This window comes from Grammomys surdaster, unplaced genomic scaffold (genome assembly GCF_004785775.1).
Source record: "Grammomys surdaster isolate TR1022 unplaced genomic scaffold, NIH_TR_1.0 126086, whole genome shotgun sequence".
In the NCBI taxonomy this organism is placed as follows: Eukaryota; Metazoa; Chordata; class Mammalia; order Rodentia; family Muridae; genus Grammomys; species Grammomys surdaster.
In genome coordinates, this window is record NW_021620894.1 from 2,108,270 (window position 1) to 2,129,758 (window position 21,489).

At 35.2% G+C, this 21,489-nt stretch overlaps 3 protein-coding genes across 3 annotated transcripts; all 3 read right to left on the minus strand.

Moving 5' to 3' along the window:
* Positions 1-2,240: 2,240 nt before the first annotated feature.
* On the minus strand, positions 2,241-3,182 carry LOC114611092 (olfactory receptor 8D1-like). The gene has a single exon (XM_028755736.1). It carries the CDS (start codon positions 3,165-3,167, stop codon positions 2,241-2,243), a length of 927 nt encoding a protein of 308 aa, XP_028611569.1. The 5' UTR covers positions 3,168-3,182.
* Positions 3,183-8,861: 5,679 nt separating this feature from the next.
* LOC114611090 (olfactory receptor 8D2-like) lies at positions 8,862-9,797 on the minus strand. The gene has a single exon (XM_028755734.1). It carries the CDS (start codon positions 9,795-9,797, stop codon positions 8,862-8,864), a length of 936 nt encoding a protein of 311 aa, XP_028611567.1.
* Positions 9,798-20,114: 10,317 nt separating this feature from the next.
* Positions 20,115-21,163, minus strand: LOC114611088 (olfactory receptor 147-like). The gene has a single exon (XM_028755733.1). It carries the CDS (start codon positions 21,090-21,092, stop codon positions 20,139-20,141), a length of 954 nt encoding a protein of 317 aa, XP_028611566.1. The 5' UTR covers positions 21,093-21,163; the 3' UTR covers positions 20,115-20,138.
* Positions 21,164-21,489: the final 326 nt, after the last annotated feature.

Genomic DNA, 21,489 nt, shown 5'->3' on the forward strand with positions numbered 1-21,489 from the left:
GTCCATACAGCTGTATACCAAACAATAAAAATGGATTCATAGATAAATATTTAAAGGATTACTTTGTATAAAGAAAGGCTAAATATATATTTATAAAATGACTTTTTAGATGAAATAATAGAAATACTAACCACCACTCCACTATTAAAATGTGAAACTCAGCAATTGTCTATGGGCAGAGGTCAAAAGAATATTTGGTAAAATAACTAGATATATATAATTTTGATTGCAGCAATAGTTCCAAATTTATAAACTTGTCAAAGTGTGTGTTTCTTAAGTGTGTAAAGTATTATGTATTTCAGCTTTTTTTGGATGTTTCCTTAAATAAAAAATGAATATCTAGAAGCACAAAAATTACTATGGACATTTTGTTAGTGTTTTGTCAAATTTGGAAACTAATCGTGCAAAATAGCACCTCTACATGTTGAGTAATTCTATTCGAGCATTATTCAACTCTACTTTTGGACCTCTTGAGAGTATTTGAAAATTTCCTTCAGATAAATTCTTTATTCTTTATATTCAGTGTATGCACATATATTCGGTCATCTCCTCTTTGCATTACATTGAGTTTTATGTCGTGAAGCTAGTTGTATTTCCTACTGAATTCTGCATGTTAATTTATCTCTCCATAACAGACTCAGGTCTGATGTTCGTTTTATCACTGATTCTCCAGAGATTTTGGAGTAAGCTATTATATTGTCTGCAATTAAAAATAACCATTTCCCTTCTTTCCTCATTCTTATACCCCCAGGGAATTTCCTACATCACAGTTAATTGAGCAAAAGTTTATACTTAATAAATCAAGATGGGCTGGGTACAAGTTTCCTTGACCTTGTCTTAGTAAAAGAAGTTATTGATTCAGGAAAGTCAGGATCAAATGCAAATGAAGGATCTTGAATGCTCTGAATAGAAAAAACTTGTTTAATCACATTGAGCAGAATTTGCAGTCTGAAGCTGCCAATCATTTCTTCAAATGTTATTTTCTGTGTTTCTCTTGATTTTTTTTTTGCACATTTGTCTTGTGCTCTGACACCTTAATCGATGCACCCACAATCCACTTTTATGCTAGTACACATTCAATATTAGCAAGCACCCCACTACTTCTCACGCTGCAAGTTTTCTTTTGAAAAAATAAAAATTGTATTTTAACAGTTTCATACATGTGTATCATGCATTATTCAATTTCATTCCTTTTAACTCCAGCCTCTCTCATCTCTTTCCTTCACCTGTCTACTTCCACTTTTCCTATTAATCTCTTTTCACACTGTCTATAAATGTTCCATTCCTCTACTTATTGTCATGAGCACCTGTGTCCTTAAGATTAGAAAAATGTGTTGTAGTTTCCTGAGCATTGTGGTGATGCAATTGAAGATAGTTGTTCTCCAAATCCCAGATTCCATCACTAGTATATAGATCAGTTCTATGACAGAAATTACTACTAATGATTATACAAATAGGTATAAATCCAAACTGCCTTCTAAATGTTTCTGTTTATACCCTTAGACACAAGCTATTCTCAACACTAAAAGAGAAACATTTCCATTTACACTGAGCAATGGTAAATAACCACTCAGAGCTACTAAAGATACTGAGAATAAATGATGGATAAGTCCTTAAGCCTAAGCTAACCATTTGTACTATTATCTCCTTTAAGGATCAAAAATCATCGCAGATGAAGAGAAAGGAGGAAAAGTAAGAGCAAAAGGATAGGGAGAAAGGCAGTAGAATTATATCATCTGAATATGACATAGTCATTGTAATCTTGAATTTTAGAAGCTGTGCCTACATCTAAGGAACCGTCGCTCACACTTATTCATGGATCATGCAAAGGGTTCATGGGACCACACCCCTTCCTGCTGAACTACAGGCATAGAAAGATTTCAAAACCAAATATCAATATGAAGAAGAGAAGACTCAAGTTAGGAAAAATCTGAGTTATCACTTCATTTATAACAAAAATATCAGTTTTCCTGTCAAAACACTAATAACTCCTTCACAAAATCATGCTCTATTTTATTGGATAAACTATATCAATGATACATGGTAAAGCATTTTGTAGAAGATATATACGGAGTTTAGCAGTGTGATATAGTGCTTGTTGAAAATACAGGATAGTTAGAAATTATTCCCAGCACCAGACACAGATACATTGAATATTTCAAGAGATAAAAATGAATATATAGAACATATTATTATTTTAACAACTCCTTTTCCTATGTACCATTTGCCAAAAGTAAGACTTATCTCCCTACAAAAAATCTACCCAATGCTTTCTTCACATCCTTGTTCCTCAAACTATATATTAATGGGTTCAGCATAGGGATCACTGTGGTATAGAACACAGAAGACACTTTTTCTTGCTCCAGAGAGTTACTTGAAGAAGGCTTGAAATACATGAAGGTGATAGAGCCAAAGAAGATCCCCACAGCCATGAGATGAGAGCTGCAGGTTCCAAATGCTTTAGACCTGCCCTTTGATGACTTGATGTGAAGGATGCTGCAGAAGATGAAGACATAGGAAATAGCAACAGCTAGAGTGGGCACCAAGATGTTGAGCCCTCCAATGATAAACACAAGAAGCTCATTGAGATATGTGCTAGAACAGGAGAGATTGAGCAAGGGAAGAACATCACAGAAGTAATGGCTTATGATGTGTGATTTACAGAAGCTCAGATTCATCATAGCACTTGTGTGTACCACAGAAGATGAAAGGCCAAGGATGAAGGCAACCAGCACCAACAGCGAGCAGAGTCTGGAGGACATGATCACATTATACAGCAATGGTCTGCAGATAGCCACATAGCGATCATATGCCATGGCAGTCAGGAGGTAACCCTCAGCCACCACAAAGACTACAAAGAAAAAGAGCTGGGCCATGCACTCTGAATAGACAATCTCATTTTTCTTCCCAAGGAAGTTCACCAGCATTTTGGGTGTAATGACAGTGGAATAGCAGAGATCAACAAAGGATAAGCTGCTGAGGAAATAGTACATGGGTGTGTGCAGCAGTGGGCAGACTGTGATGAGCAGGATCATGCCCAGGTTCCCCACTGCTGTCACCACATAGATGCCCAGGAACAGAAGGAAGAGGGGCAGCAGGAGCTCAGGCTGCTGTGTCAATCCCACCAAGACAAACACAACTGCTGCAGAATGATTCCCAGTGCCCATTCTTTGACAATTTCCGTGGAGATAGAAAATAAATATTAAATTTAATGTCACACCAACGTTAACTTCCTGTTTTCACAGGAAACTAAAATTACATTTTGGAAGACCGTTACTCCTCTTCTGAATGAAGCTAAAGCTTTAAAGAGAAATTAGCAAAGTGCCAATGCATTGTTTTCGTCTCCTGTCCATGAACATCTAATGTATCTCCTTTAAATTTGTCTTCCAGTCAGGTGTGAATTCAGATCACAGGATAAAATGCTTTCTTACTCATTTAAAATGCCTTTTCTCCTGTATCTAGAAACAAAATAAAATTTTGCTCCAAGAAGGCAGTTTCTTTTCTCTTTTTTACAGAGACAGTTTTTACTTAAAGGTGATGAGCAGAAACTCTGAGTGTTTGTTCATGCATTTAACAACACACTTCAAGGAGCTGAAAAAGAATTGTTGGGGCTTTGAGGTCATATTTAGCTATGTAGGGTATAGTATCACCATGGGCTCTATTATTAAACCCTTTCTCAAAAACACAAATCAAGCTCTGTGAGGAAACCAAGAATTTTTTTCACTGAAATAAATCAGGCAAGAATTAAAATGGGAAAAGATTGTGGAACATTCTCGCACTGTTTCTTCACTTTCTTTACATAGAGTTTCCTGAAATATTCCAACACAATGAATGATTAAGCCTCAGTCCCACTGCATTAAAAATAGTTTTTTTCTTTTAATCTCCAGCTAGTGGGAGGGTAGAGATGTACATGTCTAAATACAACTGAGTCACTCAACCATTCCATGAAAGAAACTGTTCCTAACCAGGATAATCACCCAACACCTGGATTCTTTCTTAGCTGATGAAGGCTGAGACACAGCTATTACTCCACTGTGCTGTGACGAAACAGGGCCACCGGTGCTACTGTTGCTTATCCCAGGGTTGACAAGGAGATTTTCCTCCTACTCAACAATTCTCAAGTGTCACTTAATATACTCATCATAAGCTAAAAAGCCATTGCTTATAAAACCCCTAAAAACAATAAATAAATACAAGACAGAAGCATTTGCTACTTAACAGAACAGAAAGAATGCATTAGGAGAAACTTGACCCACCTACTAGTGTATGTCCATTGTTATTTAATGCTTGATCTGTACAAACAAAAGCTTGTGTTACATTTATTTCCTTAAGGATAATGACAATATAATGGGTCCACCATTTTCAAGTGTGAAATCCGGAGCCATGTTAGGTGGCAGTGTGTGCTGTCGGAGTACAATTATTTCTTCCATTAAGAAATGTCTGCTGAAGATAATGGTTACCCTCTTCCTATCCCCTCTTCTTCATCTCTCTTTTTCCTACCTCTTCCTTCCTTACACATTACATGTTGATATCATATTCTTTACCTACACTATGATATTAAATTCTCTAGCCCTTGAAAGGTTATATACTTCTGATGAAGAAATAGAGATTAATATAATTTAAGAGAAGACTCACACCTCCAGTCCAGTTATATGGCTCCAGAACAACACTTTCACAGGTATTACATAAGAAATAGTTAATATTTTACCGTTATTTGTTGTCTAACTCACAATAAACCTGAGAGAATGAGAGATTGTTGGTGTGACATTTTATTTGTCAAAGGACGGTCCCAGTTTCTATAGCTTCCCAGAAGGGCAATTCTAGATGCTGTGCAAGAGAAGAGGCTGAGGTCTCCTTGAAGGGAACAACCTACGAATGGAGCTCATCCTAGAAAGTCTTAAAACACCAAAAAACCAATTTCTGCAGTGAGTATTTTATCTCAGAGTTTTCTCTAATTTTCAGAAAATTAAGTAGACATTGTGGATAGATTTAGGATCAATAAATCTTCATTTCAAAGGCTGACTTCTTTGTCTATCAGTTTGATATTTTGGCCACATCATTTAGTGAGTTTTAATGTGAAGTGAGAATGAGAATACAACTTTCTAAGAATCTCTATGACCAAAGAAAGACATGACTCTAATATTCAATATATAAGTCAATATTCAGTATACATTTAAAAGCTAGAGTATGGTCGTACAATTTGAAGATGTGAAAATATACCAGCTTGGATTGAGGGCTACAGATTTGTGTATTTTTGTGTCATCTCAAACTCTTCAACTAGTTTTGAGTGATGAAAATATATTAACATTTAAGAATATTTGCATTTTATACATTTTCTAACTTCTGTAGTTCAGACTGAGGTGAGAAGTACCAAGCACTGTTCTGGAAGCCAGGGAAAAATTGTGACATTGTAGGTTGTACTCTGTCTAGTGCTTCTGAGGCCAGGAGGAAATGAAGTAGGGATACATGCTGTGAATAAGTTAATGATCTTTCTCCTCATGGTCTAAAAATGTTCATTCATTCAAAATAAGAAAGCAGAGATTTTAGTATACCAAGATATGATATGTTTAAGGTTGGTTTTTCCCTTGCTTTCTTTCTTTTGAAGATATATGTGAGTAAATGTGCAAGATACAGAGTCCTGGTAAATACGCACTGGAGAAATGTTTGAAGAAATCAAATGCCTTAGACTCACGGATTCCCAGTTAGGTTCTTTGTATCGTAGCTGGTTAAATTTGCACTGGAAATAATTCCTTCCCTAGGTGTGACCCAGTCATAAAAAAAAAATAACAGCAAAAGATAACATGAAAAGAAACAGGGAAATGTTAGTTCCTGGAGAGAATACTGAAACAAATACTCTCCCAATGAAACTGACATGTTGCATATGAGTGAAAATGATTGTTATGCCAGATGTTCCTCTATGAGACATCATATTGTTGTCATAAGTAAAACTAGGCACTTACCTAGATACTGCGAGACAGCAATGTTCTTAGAAATTTCTTTGTTTCTTTTTCATGTAATAGATACTTATTATAAAGTTCAGAGAAATGCCTCCTGCTTTCTTACACACTTCATGTTAAGGGTTGAATTAACATTTTGAGCACAAGTGAATTATTAGTAATTATATAATAGAAGAAATTATCAGTGTCCTAAAGCAGATCACCTCTAGCTTCCCAAGACTCATAATCATGAGTGAGTTACGATGTGGAGCTTATATGTGACACTCCTGAGACTTGGAATTTATTACGAATACAAAACACTCATAAATTCATAAATCCCCAGTAGTCCCCAGCATTTTTGAACCACCTCCAAAAATGTCTTCTGGGCCTCATGTAACCATCTGTCCCAAAAGTAATGATAAAGGTTGGAAAGAAAGTTCTTATTATGCATTCACAAGTCATCTATCAGGATGCAAAATTGAGTCATATGGCAGTTTCTGGGTTTTGCCTAAGATTTTATTGATTCTTTTTAATAGAGGAGAGAATTTATTTTGTTTGGCTTTGAGTAACTTAAAGCAAGAAACAAAAACAAACAAACACTTTACACTTTCTCAAGGCCCCTGAGAGAGCTGACATATTTATGAGGAGGAACTAAACAAGATCTCAGGCACTCAGGAACTCATTATCATGTGACTGAGTCAGACAAATGCAAGCTCTTCCCAGACTCAAGTCCAGATACTCTGTGCTCTTGAAGATGTTCCTTCAGTAATATATTCAGAGACTTGTCACCCCAAAATTAGATATAGAATTTCTCCCATTACTTCTTTCTTTCATGTTTTGTTGTTATTTATTTATTTATTTATTTATTTATTTATTTATGTTGAGGTAGCATCTTTCTGTGAAGCCAAAGGACTCAAATATGCAATTCCCTTTCTTTGTCACCCAAGTGCTTGGATTACATGTGGGCCCAACTATTTTGGTTCTTTTTAAAATTTTTTCAGTGACTGAAATGTATTTTTTCCCACATAATATATCCTGATCAGGGTTTTCCCTGCCTCTGATCCTCTCAGTTCATCCTCATATCCCCTTCCATCTGGATTCAACCCCTTTTGATTTCTCATTAGAGTGAAAAAACACTTCTAAAAGATAATAATGAAATAAAATAAGACAAAACAAAACTAATACATCAGAATAGAACAAAACATAAAGAATGAACAGAGTCTGAGTGAAAACACAAGAAACAGACACATAGACACATTTGATTGTACTCTCAAGAATCTGATAAAGATACTAAAATGGAAAACATAATACATATGCAAACGAACTGTAGTTTATATATATTAAATCAATCCCTGACAAAACAGTCTGGGGAGAACATGCATGTGTCTGAGTCAGTCAAATTGTAGTGAGTTTCTGAGTTCCTGGGATGGGGAATATGCAAAGATACCATTGAGTTAATTTTCCATTGGCCCTTCACTTTTGAACATGTAGTCTACCCTTAATCATAGTTTATTTACCCACTGAGACTCTCTTGGGGCAAATCAAATTTTCATTCACAAGTGGTTAACAATAGGGGACAATTCTGAATAAGGGATGGTGTATGTGTGTACTTTCAGCACAGAACGGCATCTGTGGCTGACTCTTGAGGCTCTAGCATGGTACCACAGTCTTTATAAGTTCATATGTGAGCCGATCCCATTGATTTACTGACCTCCCTCCTTAGCGTTCTTCATTCCCTCAGGCTCTTACATTTTTATCTGCATTCCCTTCCACTTTCAGGAAGTTTTCCCAATATGGTGTTTTATTAAATGGTAGGAGGCATTTTACATAGTAATTTTCCTGGATACCTTGGAAGAGTCTTCAGTCTTAAATATCTTATTTGTAAGAAATCTGATTAAATTTAGCCATACTGTACATATACTTTTTCATTACAAACAAAGTGTGATGACGTTGTCCAATTGCAGCATACATGGCTCAAGTTAAACACTACAAAGCTGAAAAAAAAAAACAGATAATCAGAAGAAAATACGAAGTACTCTTCAGAGGAATGCATTTCAGTGAATAATTTCAGGATATCACAATGTAAGAGATGTAGGAGAAAAGGGCATTTTCATTTTGAGGACACAATAATTTTTTTCCCACATTTGCCATTTCCATGGCGCTGTCTTGTATAATCTGTATAATCAGTAATATGTCTTCAATAACTGCAGCTCTTTTGGCTTGGACAGAGCATGCATTAGGATATGGAATGCAAGAGAAACTACTCTTCATAATAAGCTAATGGCAAATTGACAAAGCATTGCCTTGAACATTGCTTTGATTTATTTTAGAGTTGTTGTAATGATTTCCATAAATGTGGGGGCTTAAATTAAGAGGAGTTTGTTAAGCTACAACTCCAGACAGATATTTAAAAATAATTTTACCTGGCACAAAGTGATACTTGGATAGTACTTCTCTACTTCTAGATGTTATAAGAGGAGATTCAAATCATTCTGAAAGTCTTGCAGAAGTTGACATGCCTTGCTATGTCCATGCAGAACTCCAGTTTCTATCTTGTGGCCATAATGTGAAAAGTATGTTTATGAATTAGTTCATGTGGACAACATTCAGGAATATCTGTCTTCAAACATAATTTGCTATCTTTATTCTACAACCAATGAAAATTGAGTTTTACTATAATCATAACATTTTTATATTTATAAACCCTTTTCTTTCATGAATTTCTATTACTCTTAAATATTTACAGAGGTTACAGTAACTATCACAAAACTACATTGAGTGATAATTTACAGAAATGTATCAGCTATTATCAAACATGATATAATCATTTCTCAAAAAGAGACAACTACTTTCTCTCGAGGAAACTAAGCATTAAAAGAACCTATGAGAATGTCTCATGTTTCATTTAATAGCTCTCTCAATTTGTTAGGATGACTGCCTTCCCCCAACCACCTTTTTCAGTGCGTTCTTTACATCCTTGTTCCTCAGACTGTATATGAGGGGATTTAGCATTGGGATCACTGTGGTGTAGAACACAGAAGATACTTTCTCCTGTTCCATATTATTACTAGAAGGTGGCTTGAAATACATGAAAGTTATAGACCCAAAGAAGATGCCCACAGCCATAATGTGGGAGCTACAGGTGCCAAATGCTTTGGAACGTCCTTCATTGGAGCGGATGCGAAGAATGCTTGTTAGAATGAAAGCATAAGAGATGATGACTGCCAGTGTAGGTCCTAGGGTATTAATTCCTCCAATAATAAACAAGAGTACCTCATTGATATGGGTGCTGGAGCAAGACAGAGTCAACAAAGGTAGAATATCACAAAAATAGTGGCTGACAATATGAGATCCACAGAAGGACAACATTGTCATACGGGTTGTGTGGACAGTAGCCCCAAAGAAGCCCAGTGAGTATACTGCAGCCATCATTATGGAACAGACCCTGTGGGACATGACAATGTTATAAAGCAGTGGGCTACAGATGGCAACATAGCGGTCATAGGCCATGGCTGTCAGCAGGTAGCCTTCTGAAATGGCAAGAATGAGGAAGAAGTAGAGCTGAGTCATGCACTCCCAAAAGGAGATCACGTTCTTCTCACATACGAAGTTCACCAACATCTTTGGGGTAATGACAGAGGAATAGCAGAGGTCAATGAAGGATAAATGACTGAGAAAATAATATATTGGAGAGTGAAGTTGAGAACTAACGGTGATTAAGAGGATCATGCCCAAGTTTCCCACTACTGTTATCACATATACTGCCAGAAACAAGAGGAACAGTGGGAGCTGAAGCTCTGGGCGTTTTGTTAGTCCTTCGAGGATGAAGTCAATCATCGAAGAATGGTTCATAGTAGTCATTTCTTATAAATTGTTAACTATAAGAAAAAGGGAGGGAAATGGTTGATTTTGACTATTATATTTGAATTCTCTTTTGACAGATTCCACATCTGAAAACCTGATTTCCCCCATTTAATTGTCTACCCCATAGACCTTTTCAAAAATTACTTCTGTTAGTTTTGAAACTATAATATAATGACATTGACCCCTTTCAATTTCCTCTCTTAACACTCTCCCACATACTTCTCTTTGGTCTGCTTCAAAATCATAAATGTGTTTCATTAATTGTTACATGCATGTATATATATATATATATATATATATATATATATATACATATATAGACCTTGTTACAATTTCTCAGTCTGTATTATGTTACTTGTATGCAAGTTTTCAGTGATGACCTTTGTATTGGATAAGAAATCATTATGCTCTTCCCTATGTAGGACTATGTCTCTCACTTCAGCGTTCCTTAGCTGTCTGTAATACTTTGTACAGGGTTGATGCCTCATGGGCTTTCAAAGCTTATGGACAAAGACTAAATTTAATAGTCTCCTTTGCACTCCATTACTGACTGCTTCAATTCAAGACATGTTGTGTCATTTTTGTTCATAAAACGTAACTCTGTAAGTACTGCATATTAAATGTAAGCACAAACTCAGATTTAATTATTGTGTTTGTGTAATTAGAATAAAACTACTTACCCTTTTCACCTGAGTACCTACCAAAGGAACCATCAGCTTTATGAAACTGTAGCTTGCAATATAGCTCAGTTAATCCAAAAATAATCTCTTTCAAATTCTCAAAACATTTTATGAATCAACATTACTCTATCAATCTCTAAATCTGGAAGTACAGACATGTAAACAAAGAAGAAGATTCTCGGTGTAAATGAAAGGATATGATAGTGGTTCTATTCATGATAGATTTGCAAACTTTTATAGCTCTTCTTAGAATGGAAAGCTAGACTGGATTAAGACATTCTCCTGATATATAGGTATGGAAGTAGAAAGATAAATACAGTGCTACAGTCTGGCCATAAATTACAGTTGAGGCTAGCTCTATCTGTGAAAGAGCAATTTACAGCTGACTTCCAGGTATTATATCTGAACCACCAATAAATCAGTGTTTTCTTCAGGGACTTCTTTTTCTTATATCATTTGAAGTCAATATCATACTAAATTTTCTTTCAAAACTGCAAAATTATTTTTATGTGTATTGAGTGTTTCCTAAAATTCAAGCAGACTGGAACTATATGCTTTGTAAACAGTTAATGTTAATAATTTTGGAGTAATTTTGTATTAAAACATTCCCTATAGGATGCAGTGATGACACAGCATTTACAATCAACAACTACTCTTCCATTAAGATAACCTGGGTTCATGTCCCAGTAACTACCTGCCAACTGAAAACCATTTATAACATTAATTCCACAGTTTCAAACACTGCCTTCTTGCCTCTGCATGTACCAGCATGCAGTGGATACACTGACATATATGCAGACAAAAGACCTATGGCACAAAATATTATCATAATAGGTTAAATTGTTCCTAATGTTATGACAGAAAGAAGTATATAGACTCTGGAATTTGATGTGGCTTTAGATTGTTCATTTATTCTAAAAATGAAAAAAAAGTAAATTGAGAAAACATTATTGCACACAATGAAATAAACTACTTTTTTGTATGAAAATCATGGTTAAGATCCAAGCAAGATAGCGTGTTTCAATATATTTTTGAGAAAGTCTTCTACAACTTTTAAAGAATATTCAGCATATCTGTGACCTTTTTTTATCCTGTATCTTTTTTTCTTCTTTCTTTTTTTCTTTTTTATTAGATATTTTATTTATTTACATTTCACTTCATCCCTTTCCCCATCCCTTCTCCAGAAACTGTCTATCCTATAGACTCCTTCTCCTTCTTGCTTTTTTCCCCTTTATTAGTATCTTAAGTTAGCAAACAAAGTACTGGGTTTTATTACAGCATCCTCATACATGTGTCATTAGAGTTCTGATTTGTTTCCCTCTGCCCCTTCCCTTTCTTCTCCAGCTAGTTTCCTCATCTGATTTCCTGTCACATGTATTCCATCACCCTCCCTCCTCATCCTTTTTTTAAAAAAAAATGTTAATCAAAGGCTTTATATGTTTGGTAATGCTCAATAACAAGATGCTCATACAATCAGAAGTGTAACCCAATACCCAACCTAGATATACCAACTATCTTTGACTGGCTGAGACATGCGAACCTCAGCCTCCATGTTCTTCTCTCTCTCTCTCTCTCTCTCTCTCTCTCTCTCTCTCTCTCTCTTTCTCTCTCTCTGTGTCTCGCCCTTTCTCATCTCATCTCCTAGCTCCTCCTCTCCTCTTCCTCCTCTCCTTACTCCTCCCACCTTAGCTCCTCCTACATATAACCCTTCCTGTTAAAATAAAATTTTTCTCTCAAAATACATTTAGAGCATAACTATACCAATTTGTATCAATAAGGTACAAGATAGATCCAACATTTTGAGCATCTTTGGAGTTTCTCCAGTTGTGGTGAGACAGTCACTAGGCTAGAATTGCCTCTTTTCATCTACAGAAAAATTACTATCCAGAAAAGGACACACTTGCAGAATAGTCGACTGATTATATCTGCCAAGACAGAGTAACCAGCCCCTAATAATTCTGCATCACTAGGTCTGTCAGATGATCCTGGGCCACAAGGATGAAGATCGGATGCTCCAACGTTTTGTAGTATAGGGACTGTCCAGGTGTTCAGTGGTCTCTATAAATTGGCTAAGTTTTAGAAGCTATGCTTTGTGCTTCCCATAATTTCAGTTAATTCAATCATTCTGGATTTCTGATAGGGTTGAAGACTTATAGTCTCATAGCCAATCTAGGCTATTTACTTTGAGAGAAAAGATTTGAGAGGATGATTTTCAGCTGATATTCATTGTAAAGCCAAGAAAAAAAGCCTGGTTCAGAACTAAGTCTTTTATTTAGGAGAGAAAACTGTGTCTTTAAACCAGGATTTGATAAGATATTATTGCAAAGAATACAATAGTATATGATCTCCAAGAATAAAGTAATGAATCTGAATCACATAAATAAAGTAAAGATGGTTATCCTCTACCCTGGGCTATACCTACGTATAGCAATAAACTGTCCCACAAACAAAATGAAATGGGTCCTATTCTGAGGGACAATTATAGAGTACCAAGGTGTGAAGCCCTTTGAAAGTGTCTGTGAAATTGGGACCCTGTCAGGTGGATGCTCTGTCTTAACTTGATCAGTTAACCACATGAAGAAGACCAAGAGACTTAATTTTTATAGATAGAAAGTAATCCCACCATGCAGCACAGTAGAAAGACACAAACTAAGTAAGTTCCACAGTTTTGAGTAGGCACGAAAATAACTGGCTGAATTTCCCTTTCTAAGGAAGAGTAGTCCAGATTGACTACAGAAGTTTTTGAGGTTTACAGTGTTCATCTGTTAAAACAAATGAACCCGATTATTATATGTTTGGCAGAGCCCAATAAAAGATAAGCATGCATAAGTCACTCATCTGCAGACAGTTATTTGGTGAATCTTAACAATATCATATCTATAAAAAACTAAAATGGAGATCATAATATTTAAGTATTAAATCTTATTCTCTTATTGATCCACACATGTGCCCTCTTAGTGCTTGCTTTCTTAGGAAATACTTTTAATGCATATGGGAAGAGGTCAAAGAAAAGAGCATAATCAGAAAGATTAAGGAAGACATTTGAAAGCCAGAAAGCCCAGCTGAGAATCACAGTAAGAGCAGTTTCACAGAAAGAAAAGGCAGCTACAAAATCAACTTACAACTCAATAAAAAAACAAAAGTCCTCAAACCACAAAATTTTCTAGATATCAGAAAATTTGCAAAGGTTGCATAACACATAAATTTGTCCAGATAGTTTATGTAAAGTAATTTATGTGAATGTACTTTGAGATTGTCATCTCAAAGAGGCAAGAACACCTGATACAATGTTTTAAATTTCCTACCAAACTAATCCATTATACAACACACAGATGAACAAAAATTAAATATTATATATGTTATATTTGACTTAAACTTAAATATTATGTACAATAAGATTGAAAACCAGGACCTTTCAATTGCATAGGTCCTGTGCTATCTGTAGGTTGGAATGAGATACTGATGTTTCTCTCTTCCTCTTTTGTCTCTTATCTTTTGTACTTACAATTATAGCACCTTCTGTATAATATACAACAAAACAGTTGTTGCTGCCATTCCTGACATGCATGAATGACTATGCAAGAAAAGTAAATGGTTACTCAATAGATAAGAGTACAGATGCTCAAATGATCTATTAAGTTACTCAGGAAATGATCAGCATTTAAACAAATACACAAACACACACACACAAACACACACAGAGAGGCACATGAAATATATGTGTGTCTAAAATAAAAATAAACATTGATATTTAGCTTCTCTGTTTAACATAAACTATGGAAATCTTTTCTATAAATCCCTAGATTTTAAACATATTACTAGAACTGTGTGCATTCAGGAAGAAAATGAGCAAATTAGAATATATTAAATCCATAGTTGAACTTTTCTATGTTATTATTCCAACAGTTGGTCTTTTATACAATGGTTGTGCTTTAAGGCATGTAAAAAGTAAGTGAATATAATCACAAAAACTAATACTATAGCAATATGCTATAGCATAGGGCTAAAATTTTAATGTCACTCTGGAACTATCCCATATTGTATTAAATTGTGGGTGAATTCAGGTTAGTCATATTTACTACATATTCACTTCCTCAGTGGCAAATACATTGTGTAGGATTCCTTTTAGAAAATTAAAAAAGTCAATGTAAGTTTTAAATTTTTTAAGTTTTATATGTATAATGTTATAGTTGAGAAGATGAATCGACAGTATTGGTGATCTATGTATTAAGACCATTAGAATATTAACACTTAGATATCATCCAATACTTATTCAAGTCCTGAGAATTTGGAATCTACCTACCTTAAGCTGTGTGCTTCAAACACTGGGATACTATATTATTTGGGGATTTTGTACTAGGTCTTAGAAATATAGTAGTAATTCTTTCCCAAAGGTACACAAACTCTCTGAAGATTTGGCCCATTTGTAATACACAATTAATGAAGAAAACAAACTAAGCTATTGATGATCTCAATAACATTTCACTACCTAAGGGATTCCACAGTTAACAAAACTGGATAAAAAAAAATAAACCCACACTATCTCTCTTAATACTCTAGAATTTATAAGTTATGTCATAAATACTTTTTCTTTTGATATATAAACCCTACTCTAGTAGATGTCATTTAGTCCCTAGGGAAGTGATTAGATATTCGTATTCACTATTCTATATCTTTTCTATTTCAAAGTCTATAAAGATACATAGTTCCTCTCCTACAATTGTTAAAAGACAAAATGTAGTCAGAGCACCTTTTTTGTAAAAAAAAGACTTACCTCAGTAATTACATTAGTTTATGCTACTTGTTCAAATCCCAACTTTCTCCTTTATGACCTAGAATCATCTATGTCTAATCATTGTGTAAAATAATTAGCCACTCAAATCATGTGACATCATTCTACAGGTATTCTTTTATCATATTTTCTTATTTTGTTCAACAAAATATATTCAAAACCATGATTTTACTGTTAACCGAGCTCAACTAATATTCATGATCCTCCTTGCCCTGCAAGGCATGCACCATCTTATTTAGATTTAAAGGTTTTACTTAATTACTTACTTACTTCTTTATTTATTACTTTATTACTCTATTACTTTATTTATTTATTTATTTATTTATTTATTCTCTCATATATCACAAATTTAGTTTCCACTTCATCCTCCTCCTTGTCTATTCCCCCTCCTCCTGTCTCTCCAAGATGCATTCCTTCTCCATTTCCCTTGACAATTACTTGTTTGAGACTAATTTTGATCATGTTCACACTATAAAGATCCAACCCAGATCACCTACTCATTTTTACATGCTTAATTTTGTGTCAAGTTTATTTTTATCCATTTGTGTGTTTGTTCATTTGATTGTTCATTTTAATGTCCACACTAATTGGTGATGCACAAATATCCTTGTATGTGTTGTCTTCCATTGGTATGGTTGACTTACCAGGGGCTACTTTCTTAGAAACAACTGTTTCTGCCTCCCTAACAGTTAACAATTACCAATAGCTCCATAGCTAGGGGTAGAAGTTTATGTTAAACTACCCTCTCTATTCTAGGATTTGCTCTGGCTTAGGTTTGCTCAGATCTTGTATGTACTTCCTTCACCCATGTATGGTAGTTTGAATGTGTTTGGCCCAGGGAGTGGCACACTTAGCAGGTGTGTCTGTGTTGGAGTCGGTATGACCTTGTTCAAGGAAGTATATTACTGTGAATGTGGATAATGAGATGTTCTTCCTTACCATACACGAGCCAGTATTTTCCTACTAGCTTTCAAAATAAAGAGATAGGGTTCTCAGCTACTCTTGCAACATGTGTACCTGAACACTGCCGTTCTCACACCTTGGAATGGACTGACCCTCTGAACCTAGAAGCCAGTCTCAATTAAATATTGTCCTTACAAGAGTTTCATTGCTCAGAGTTTCTGTTCACAGCAGTAAAACTCTAACTAAAATAGAAGTTGGTTCCAGGGACTGGGGTATTGCTGTAATTAGGCTGACCATGCTTTCATTTGGAGGAATGTAAATTTGTAAAGCAATGAAATGCTCTAAATGGGGCTTTTGGGGATATTCTAGTAGGAATATTGAAGACTTTGTTTCTGAGAGTGATTTGAGCTGTGCAGACCTTGCCCAAGAAGTTTCAGTGGAGCAGAATTTCAGTTTGTGTTTACAAAGGCAAACAGATTTCTGAGTTCAGTCATGGTCAGCCTGGGACAGAGCAAGGTTAGGAACAGGTGTGGTAAAAATGGTAATTTCAGGATGGGGTTCCACCTAGCTAGCTTAGCATCTGTGCTTAACAGAAACAGGCAGATCTGTGAATTCTTTTGCAAACTTAAAAAAAAATTGCTTGATGTCCCCTGAGAATTAAGGTACTGGGGTGGAGGGAAGCTGATTCATAGGATAATTAAACAGGAACCCAGACTGGATTAATATGTAAACTAAAAGACCAGGCTTATGAGATGCAGGAGATAAACTATCAGAAAAACTGTTTTAGAATACCAAAAGAAAAACTGCTGGGAGAGTAGAGAAAGCAGTGGAAAGCTGTCCTGAGCAGAACAAAGGCAGCCAGCTTGGACCCAGGATTTGAAATCAAGTTGTTTGAATTCACTGTATCCTGTCACCCCTTCACTCAGAAACCCTCCCCAAGCAGAGGCTGGTCTTTGGCATAGAAACTACTATAACTCAAATCTACCTACTTTTGTGTATTCTTTATCTCTGATAAATGAATGTGGTAAAATATGCTCAAAGTATCTGTTATTTTCCTTGTATGTAGAAAATGCCTCCTCAGCAAATGCTTTATTTTCTGTTCATTCCTAGCTTTGAGTTCTAAAGTGTGCAGGTCTGTTCATTGTTTAGTGAGGTCTTCTTAGTGAGATAAATGCCCTAGGTTATATCTTGAATGTCTGTATTTCCTGATGATTAATAAGTGTCAGCTTACCTGAATGTAGAATTTGAGATTGATACTCCTATCAGGAACCTAATATGCTTCATTATGTCAACAAAACAAATACATAAAGGAAAGAAAGAAATGTGATCAGAAGGGACACTAACAGGGAAGGGAAGATCCTTAACAGTTAGAGGGGTATAACTGAGTGTAACAGCTTGATGAATGTGGTCTGAATATACTATATTCATGGATGAATGAGTGTTCTGTTTTTTCAATATTACATTTTTATGATATTTATAAGATCTCATATAAAGGATGTATAATTTTTCCATATGTAAGAATCTATGCCTTTTTTAATATATAGAATGATCTTTGTGGTCATGCAGATGCAGAAACGATTTACAAGTTATCTTTATTTTGATATTTCACGTCTCTCTCCCACCTCTCTCTCTCTCTCTCTCTCTGTCAGACACACACACACAAACACACACTTCACTTTTTGTCATTTCAGATGCTCTGCTTTCATTCTCTAGGCACTCAGATCTATGTATTCTTTTTTTGTACAACTCAGATCTATGTTCAATTTGCCTGCCTGCCAGCATCAAATTTCAATGATTACACATTTCTTATCTCTATGAGTTCCTAGACTCTTTGCACATATGTAATAGCTGTGCATCATGGCATTAATACAGGATCCCTAAAGTAGGAGCAGGGGCCATCTCTGAGTATATTGACTGCCTTTAAATCCCTTTCCCCTAATTAGTCTACCTTTTCCACTCTCAATAAAAAGCTAGTCTTTCTGCAGCATGATATGTGAAGGCTGATTGATATACATAGCAGGCCTCCTTTATTTCTGAAAAGTGGACCAGGGTTGATTGGGGAGGTGGAGGTTACAGGGAGGGACTGTGTGGAGAGAAGGGAAGGGAAACTGTGATCAATGTGTAAATAAATAAATACCTAATCAATATAAAATATTTATTGCTTTCTGTATCAAATGTCTGCATATGGATTTATGTAAAAATTCTTACAAAGAACTTTGGAATTGTTCATGAAGCTTAAGTGTATTATCTAGAATGAAGGAAAGAATGTTTTACAAAGAATGGAAAAGGCAAACAATGACGCAATGGGCAGCTTTCAGAAGCCTCCCTAGGGGCTAGAAGGAGATAGCTCACTGGGAGAAAATGTAAACCTTTTGAAAGACAGGATTCCTCACAGCACCAACTTCAATATATATTCACACTAACTACAGTTTTCAATTTTTTTGTTATCTATCCTGCCAATTATTATCCATAGGAATATTGTTACTTGATTTATTTTGAATATGTGCAAGACTTGGAATTAGTAAAATAAAGTGTTAATATCCTAGATATAGAAAATAAAAACATCATTACTTCTGATTTTTGGTGTTCAAATATGCTCTCTATATCTGGTGAAATGTAAGACAGTTTAGTATGAGCAACTATTCTTCACTCTAGAGAGATTTCTGTCGAAACACATCATGAGTGTAATAAAGCATTCTCCTTTCAGCTTCTTTTACCTTCACCAAATATCTTTCCTCTCTAAAACTTTGTGTATCTTCTTTTTGAAGAGAAAAACTAATCATAGTACCATATTCTTATATTTGAAAAGCTACTTTTTACTTCGAACCAACCTCTAAGGTAAAAAGTAGGATTTACCTACAAGGTAGATCAAAACAGAATTGTCTGTTCCCATAAATTAAGCATTCTTATATTCTGTGTGCTGATATGCCAAAGTAGCAAATTTAAAATGATTTCTAAAGTTTCTGCTCTAAAACTATAAAAATATCCTCTCTGCTTATGATTAACACTTTGTAAAAATTTTAATAAAGATATCTATTAAGGCTATATACAACAATGGACATAGCAGAAATTTTATAAGCACTAAAAATATTTCTGAAGTTTTTATAGCAAATAATATTTCAATCTTGGTCATAATGACTTATACAAATGGAAAACAAATTGATTCTTTATTTCTTGAAAAATGAGAATTTTGCAGTTTATCTTATGTTACTATACTCAGAACAAAGAGACTCATGTATTAGAGGAAACTGAAATGTCTTTTAATCAGTGGCTACATCAATAATTATAACAGAAAGTGCAAAAAACAGTAAAGAAAAATTATCTAATGCATCAGAGACGGTTTGAAGGACCATATTCTCTGCAGTATTTACTTTCAGCACATGTTTATAATGGCTTACCTTTAAAGATTGTCTTTAACAATCTCTTAAAGAAGAAGAAACAGATGCAGATTTTGTAGCTGCTACCAAAAGCATTTAAGAGTAGTTAAAACTCATCTTTAAAAATTATCACCAGTTTTGTTCATCTGGTTTGTTTTTACAAAAAAAAAAACTGACTTTGTGTCTGTGTCATATGAATTCCACTGTGAAACCAAAGACACACTGTGGAGCAGGATCAATGGGCATAATCAACCTCCTATCTCAAAGCATAAATGGGTGGTGTGTGGTGTTATTTGATTAATTGCTTATCTAATTGAGAGTATCTGTCCATGCAATAACAATATTTTCATATAGAAAAATTATAGCATAACATTTTTTACTTGCTTCTTGTTATCTCAAGTATATAATCATCTATGTAAAGTTGCAAAAAAAACAATGAAAATGAAGAAAAGCTATGAATAAAGCAAATATGGCTCTAAAGTAATGGAGATAATAAGTTATATTTGATTAGGGTCAGTATCTATTTATGATAAAGATCTCATATTAGTCAAGAGAATATTTATTCCTAACATTCCCCTATATCTGTTCAAGAAAATAGTTTTCTTTTCAGAGTTTTCTTCAGTGCAAGTTTGACATCCTTATTCCTTAAGCTGTAGATCAAGGGGTTCAACATGGGACCAACATTGGTGTAAAATACTGAGGCCACTTTTCCCTTGTCCATAGACTCTACATCAGAAGGTTGCATGTACATAAATGCTGCTGCTCCAAAGAAAAGAGACACAGTCATTATGTGGGAACTGCAGGTGTTGAAGGCTTTAGCCCTGCCCTGTGTGGAGCTGATGCGTAAAATGTTGGCAATGATGAATCCATAGGAGATAAAAGTAGTACTGGTAGATACCACAATGTTCATACCTACCAGAACAAAGACCACAACTTCATTATTGTAAGTGCTGGTGCAGGAAAGCTGGAGCACAGGGAGGATGTCACACAGATAATGATTGACAAGGTTTGCATCACAGAAAGTCAGTCTTGCCATGCAAAGAGTATGGGCCAGGGAACCCCAGCATCCCATCACATATGCCCCAAACACGAACCCAGCACAGATCCAGGGGGATAATATAACATTATATAGCAGTGGCTTGCAAATAGCCACATAACGGTCATATGCCATTGCAGTCAGTATATAGCATTCTGTAATGACGAAAAAGCAGAAGAAGTAGAGTTGAGTCAGGCAGCCTGTATAGGAGATGGTGTTTTTCTCTACCACAAAATTAATTAGCATTTTAGGGGTAAAGACAGAAGAGTAACAAATATCTACAAATGACAAGTTAAACAGAAAATAATACATGGGTGTGTGAAGGTGTGAATTCAGTGAAATCAGTGTGATTAAGCCCAGATTGGCTACTATAGTAACCACATAGATTCCTAGAAACAGAAAAAATAGAGGCATTTGGAGTTCTGGCCTGTTAGTTAAGCCCTCCAGGATAAATTCTGTCACCAGGGAGTAATTTCCATCTGTCATTCTTCTGTGGATATTCATCTACAAAATTAAAGAAAGAGACAATGAACACAATATTGAACTTACCTAAGACATTTCACATCCTTGTTCTGGACTCTATTTTCTCTCAAAGTCCCTTAAATGGTTTGCAAATCATGTAGTTTGAAGAAATTCCTTGCAGTGTATGATTGTCCCAGGTTGCCTGTTTCCTATTTCAGCTTTTAGTGGCTTTGTGGTTACAATTCTCTTCCTTTCTACAGAGGTAACTGTACACACTACAGAAGTGGCTGAAAATGTGTTAACATAAATACATACTTTGCCCAGGAATAATTATTTAGAAGGCTATAGAGTAAATAACTCATCTAGGAAAGCTTAAGATACTAAGGGTCCATCTTTTAAGATGGGGACAGATTTTTCCAATACAGTTTTCTATGTCTGA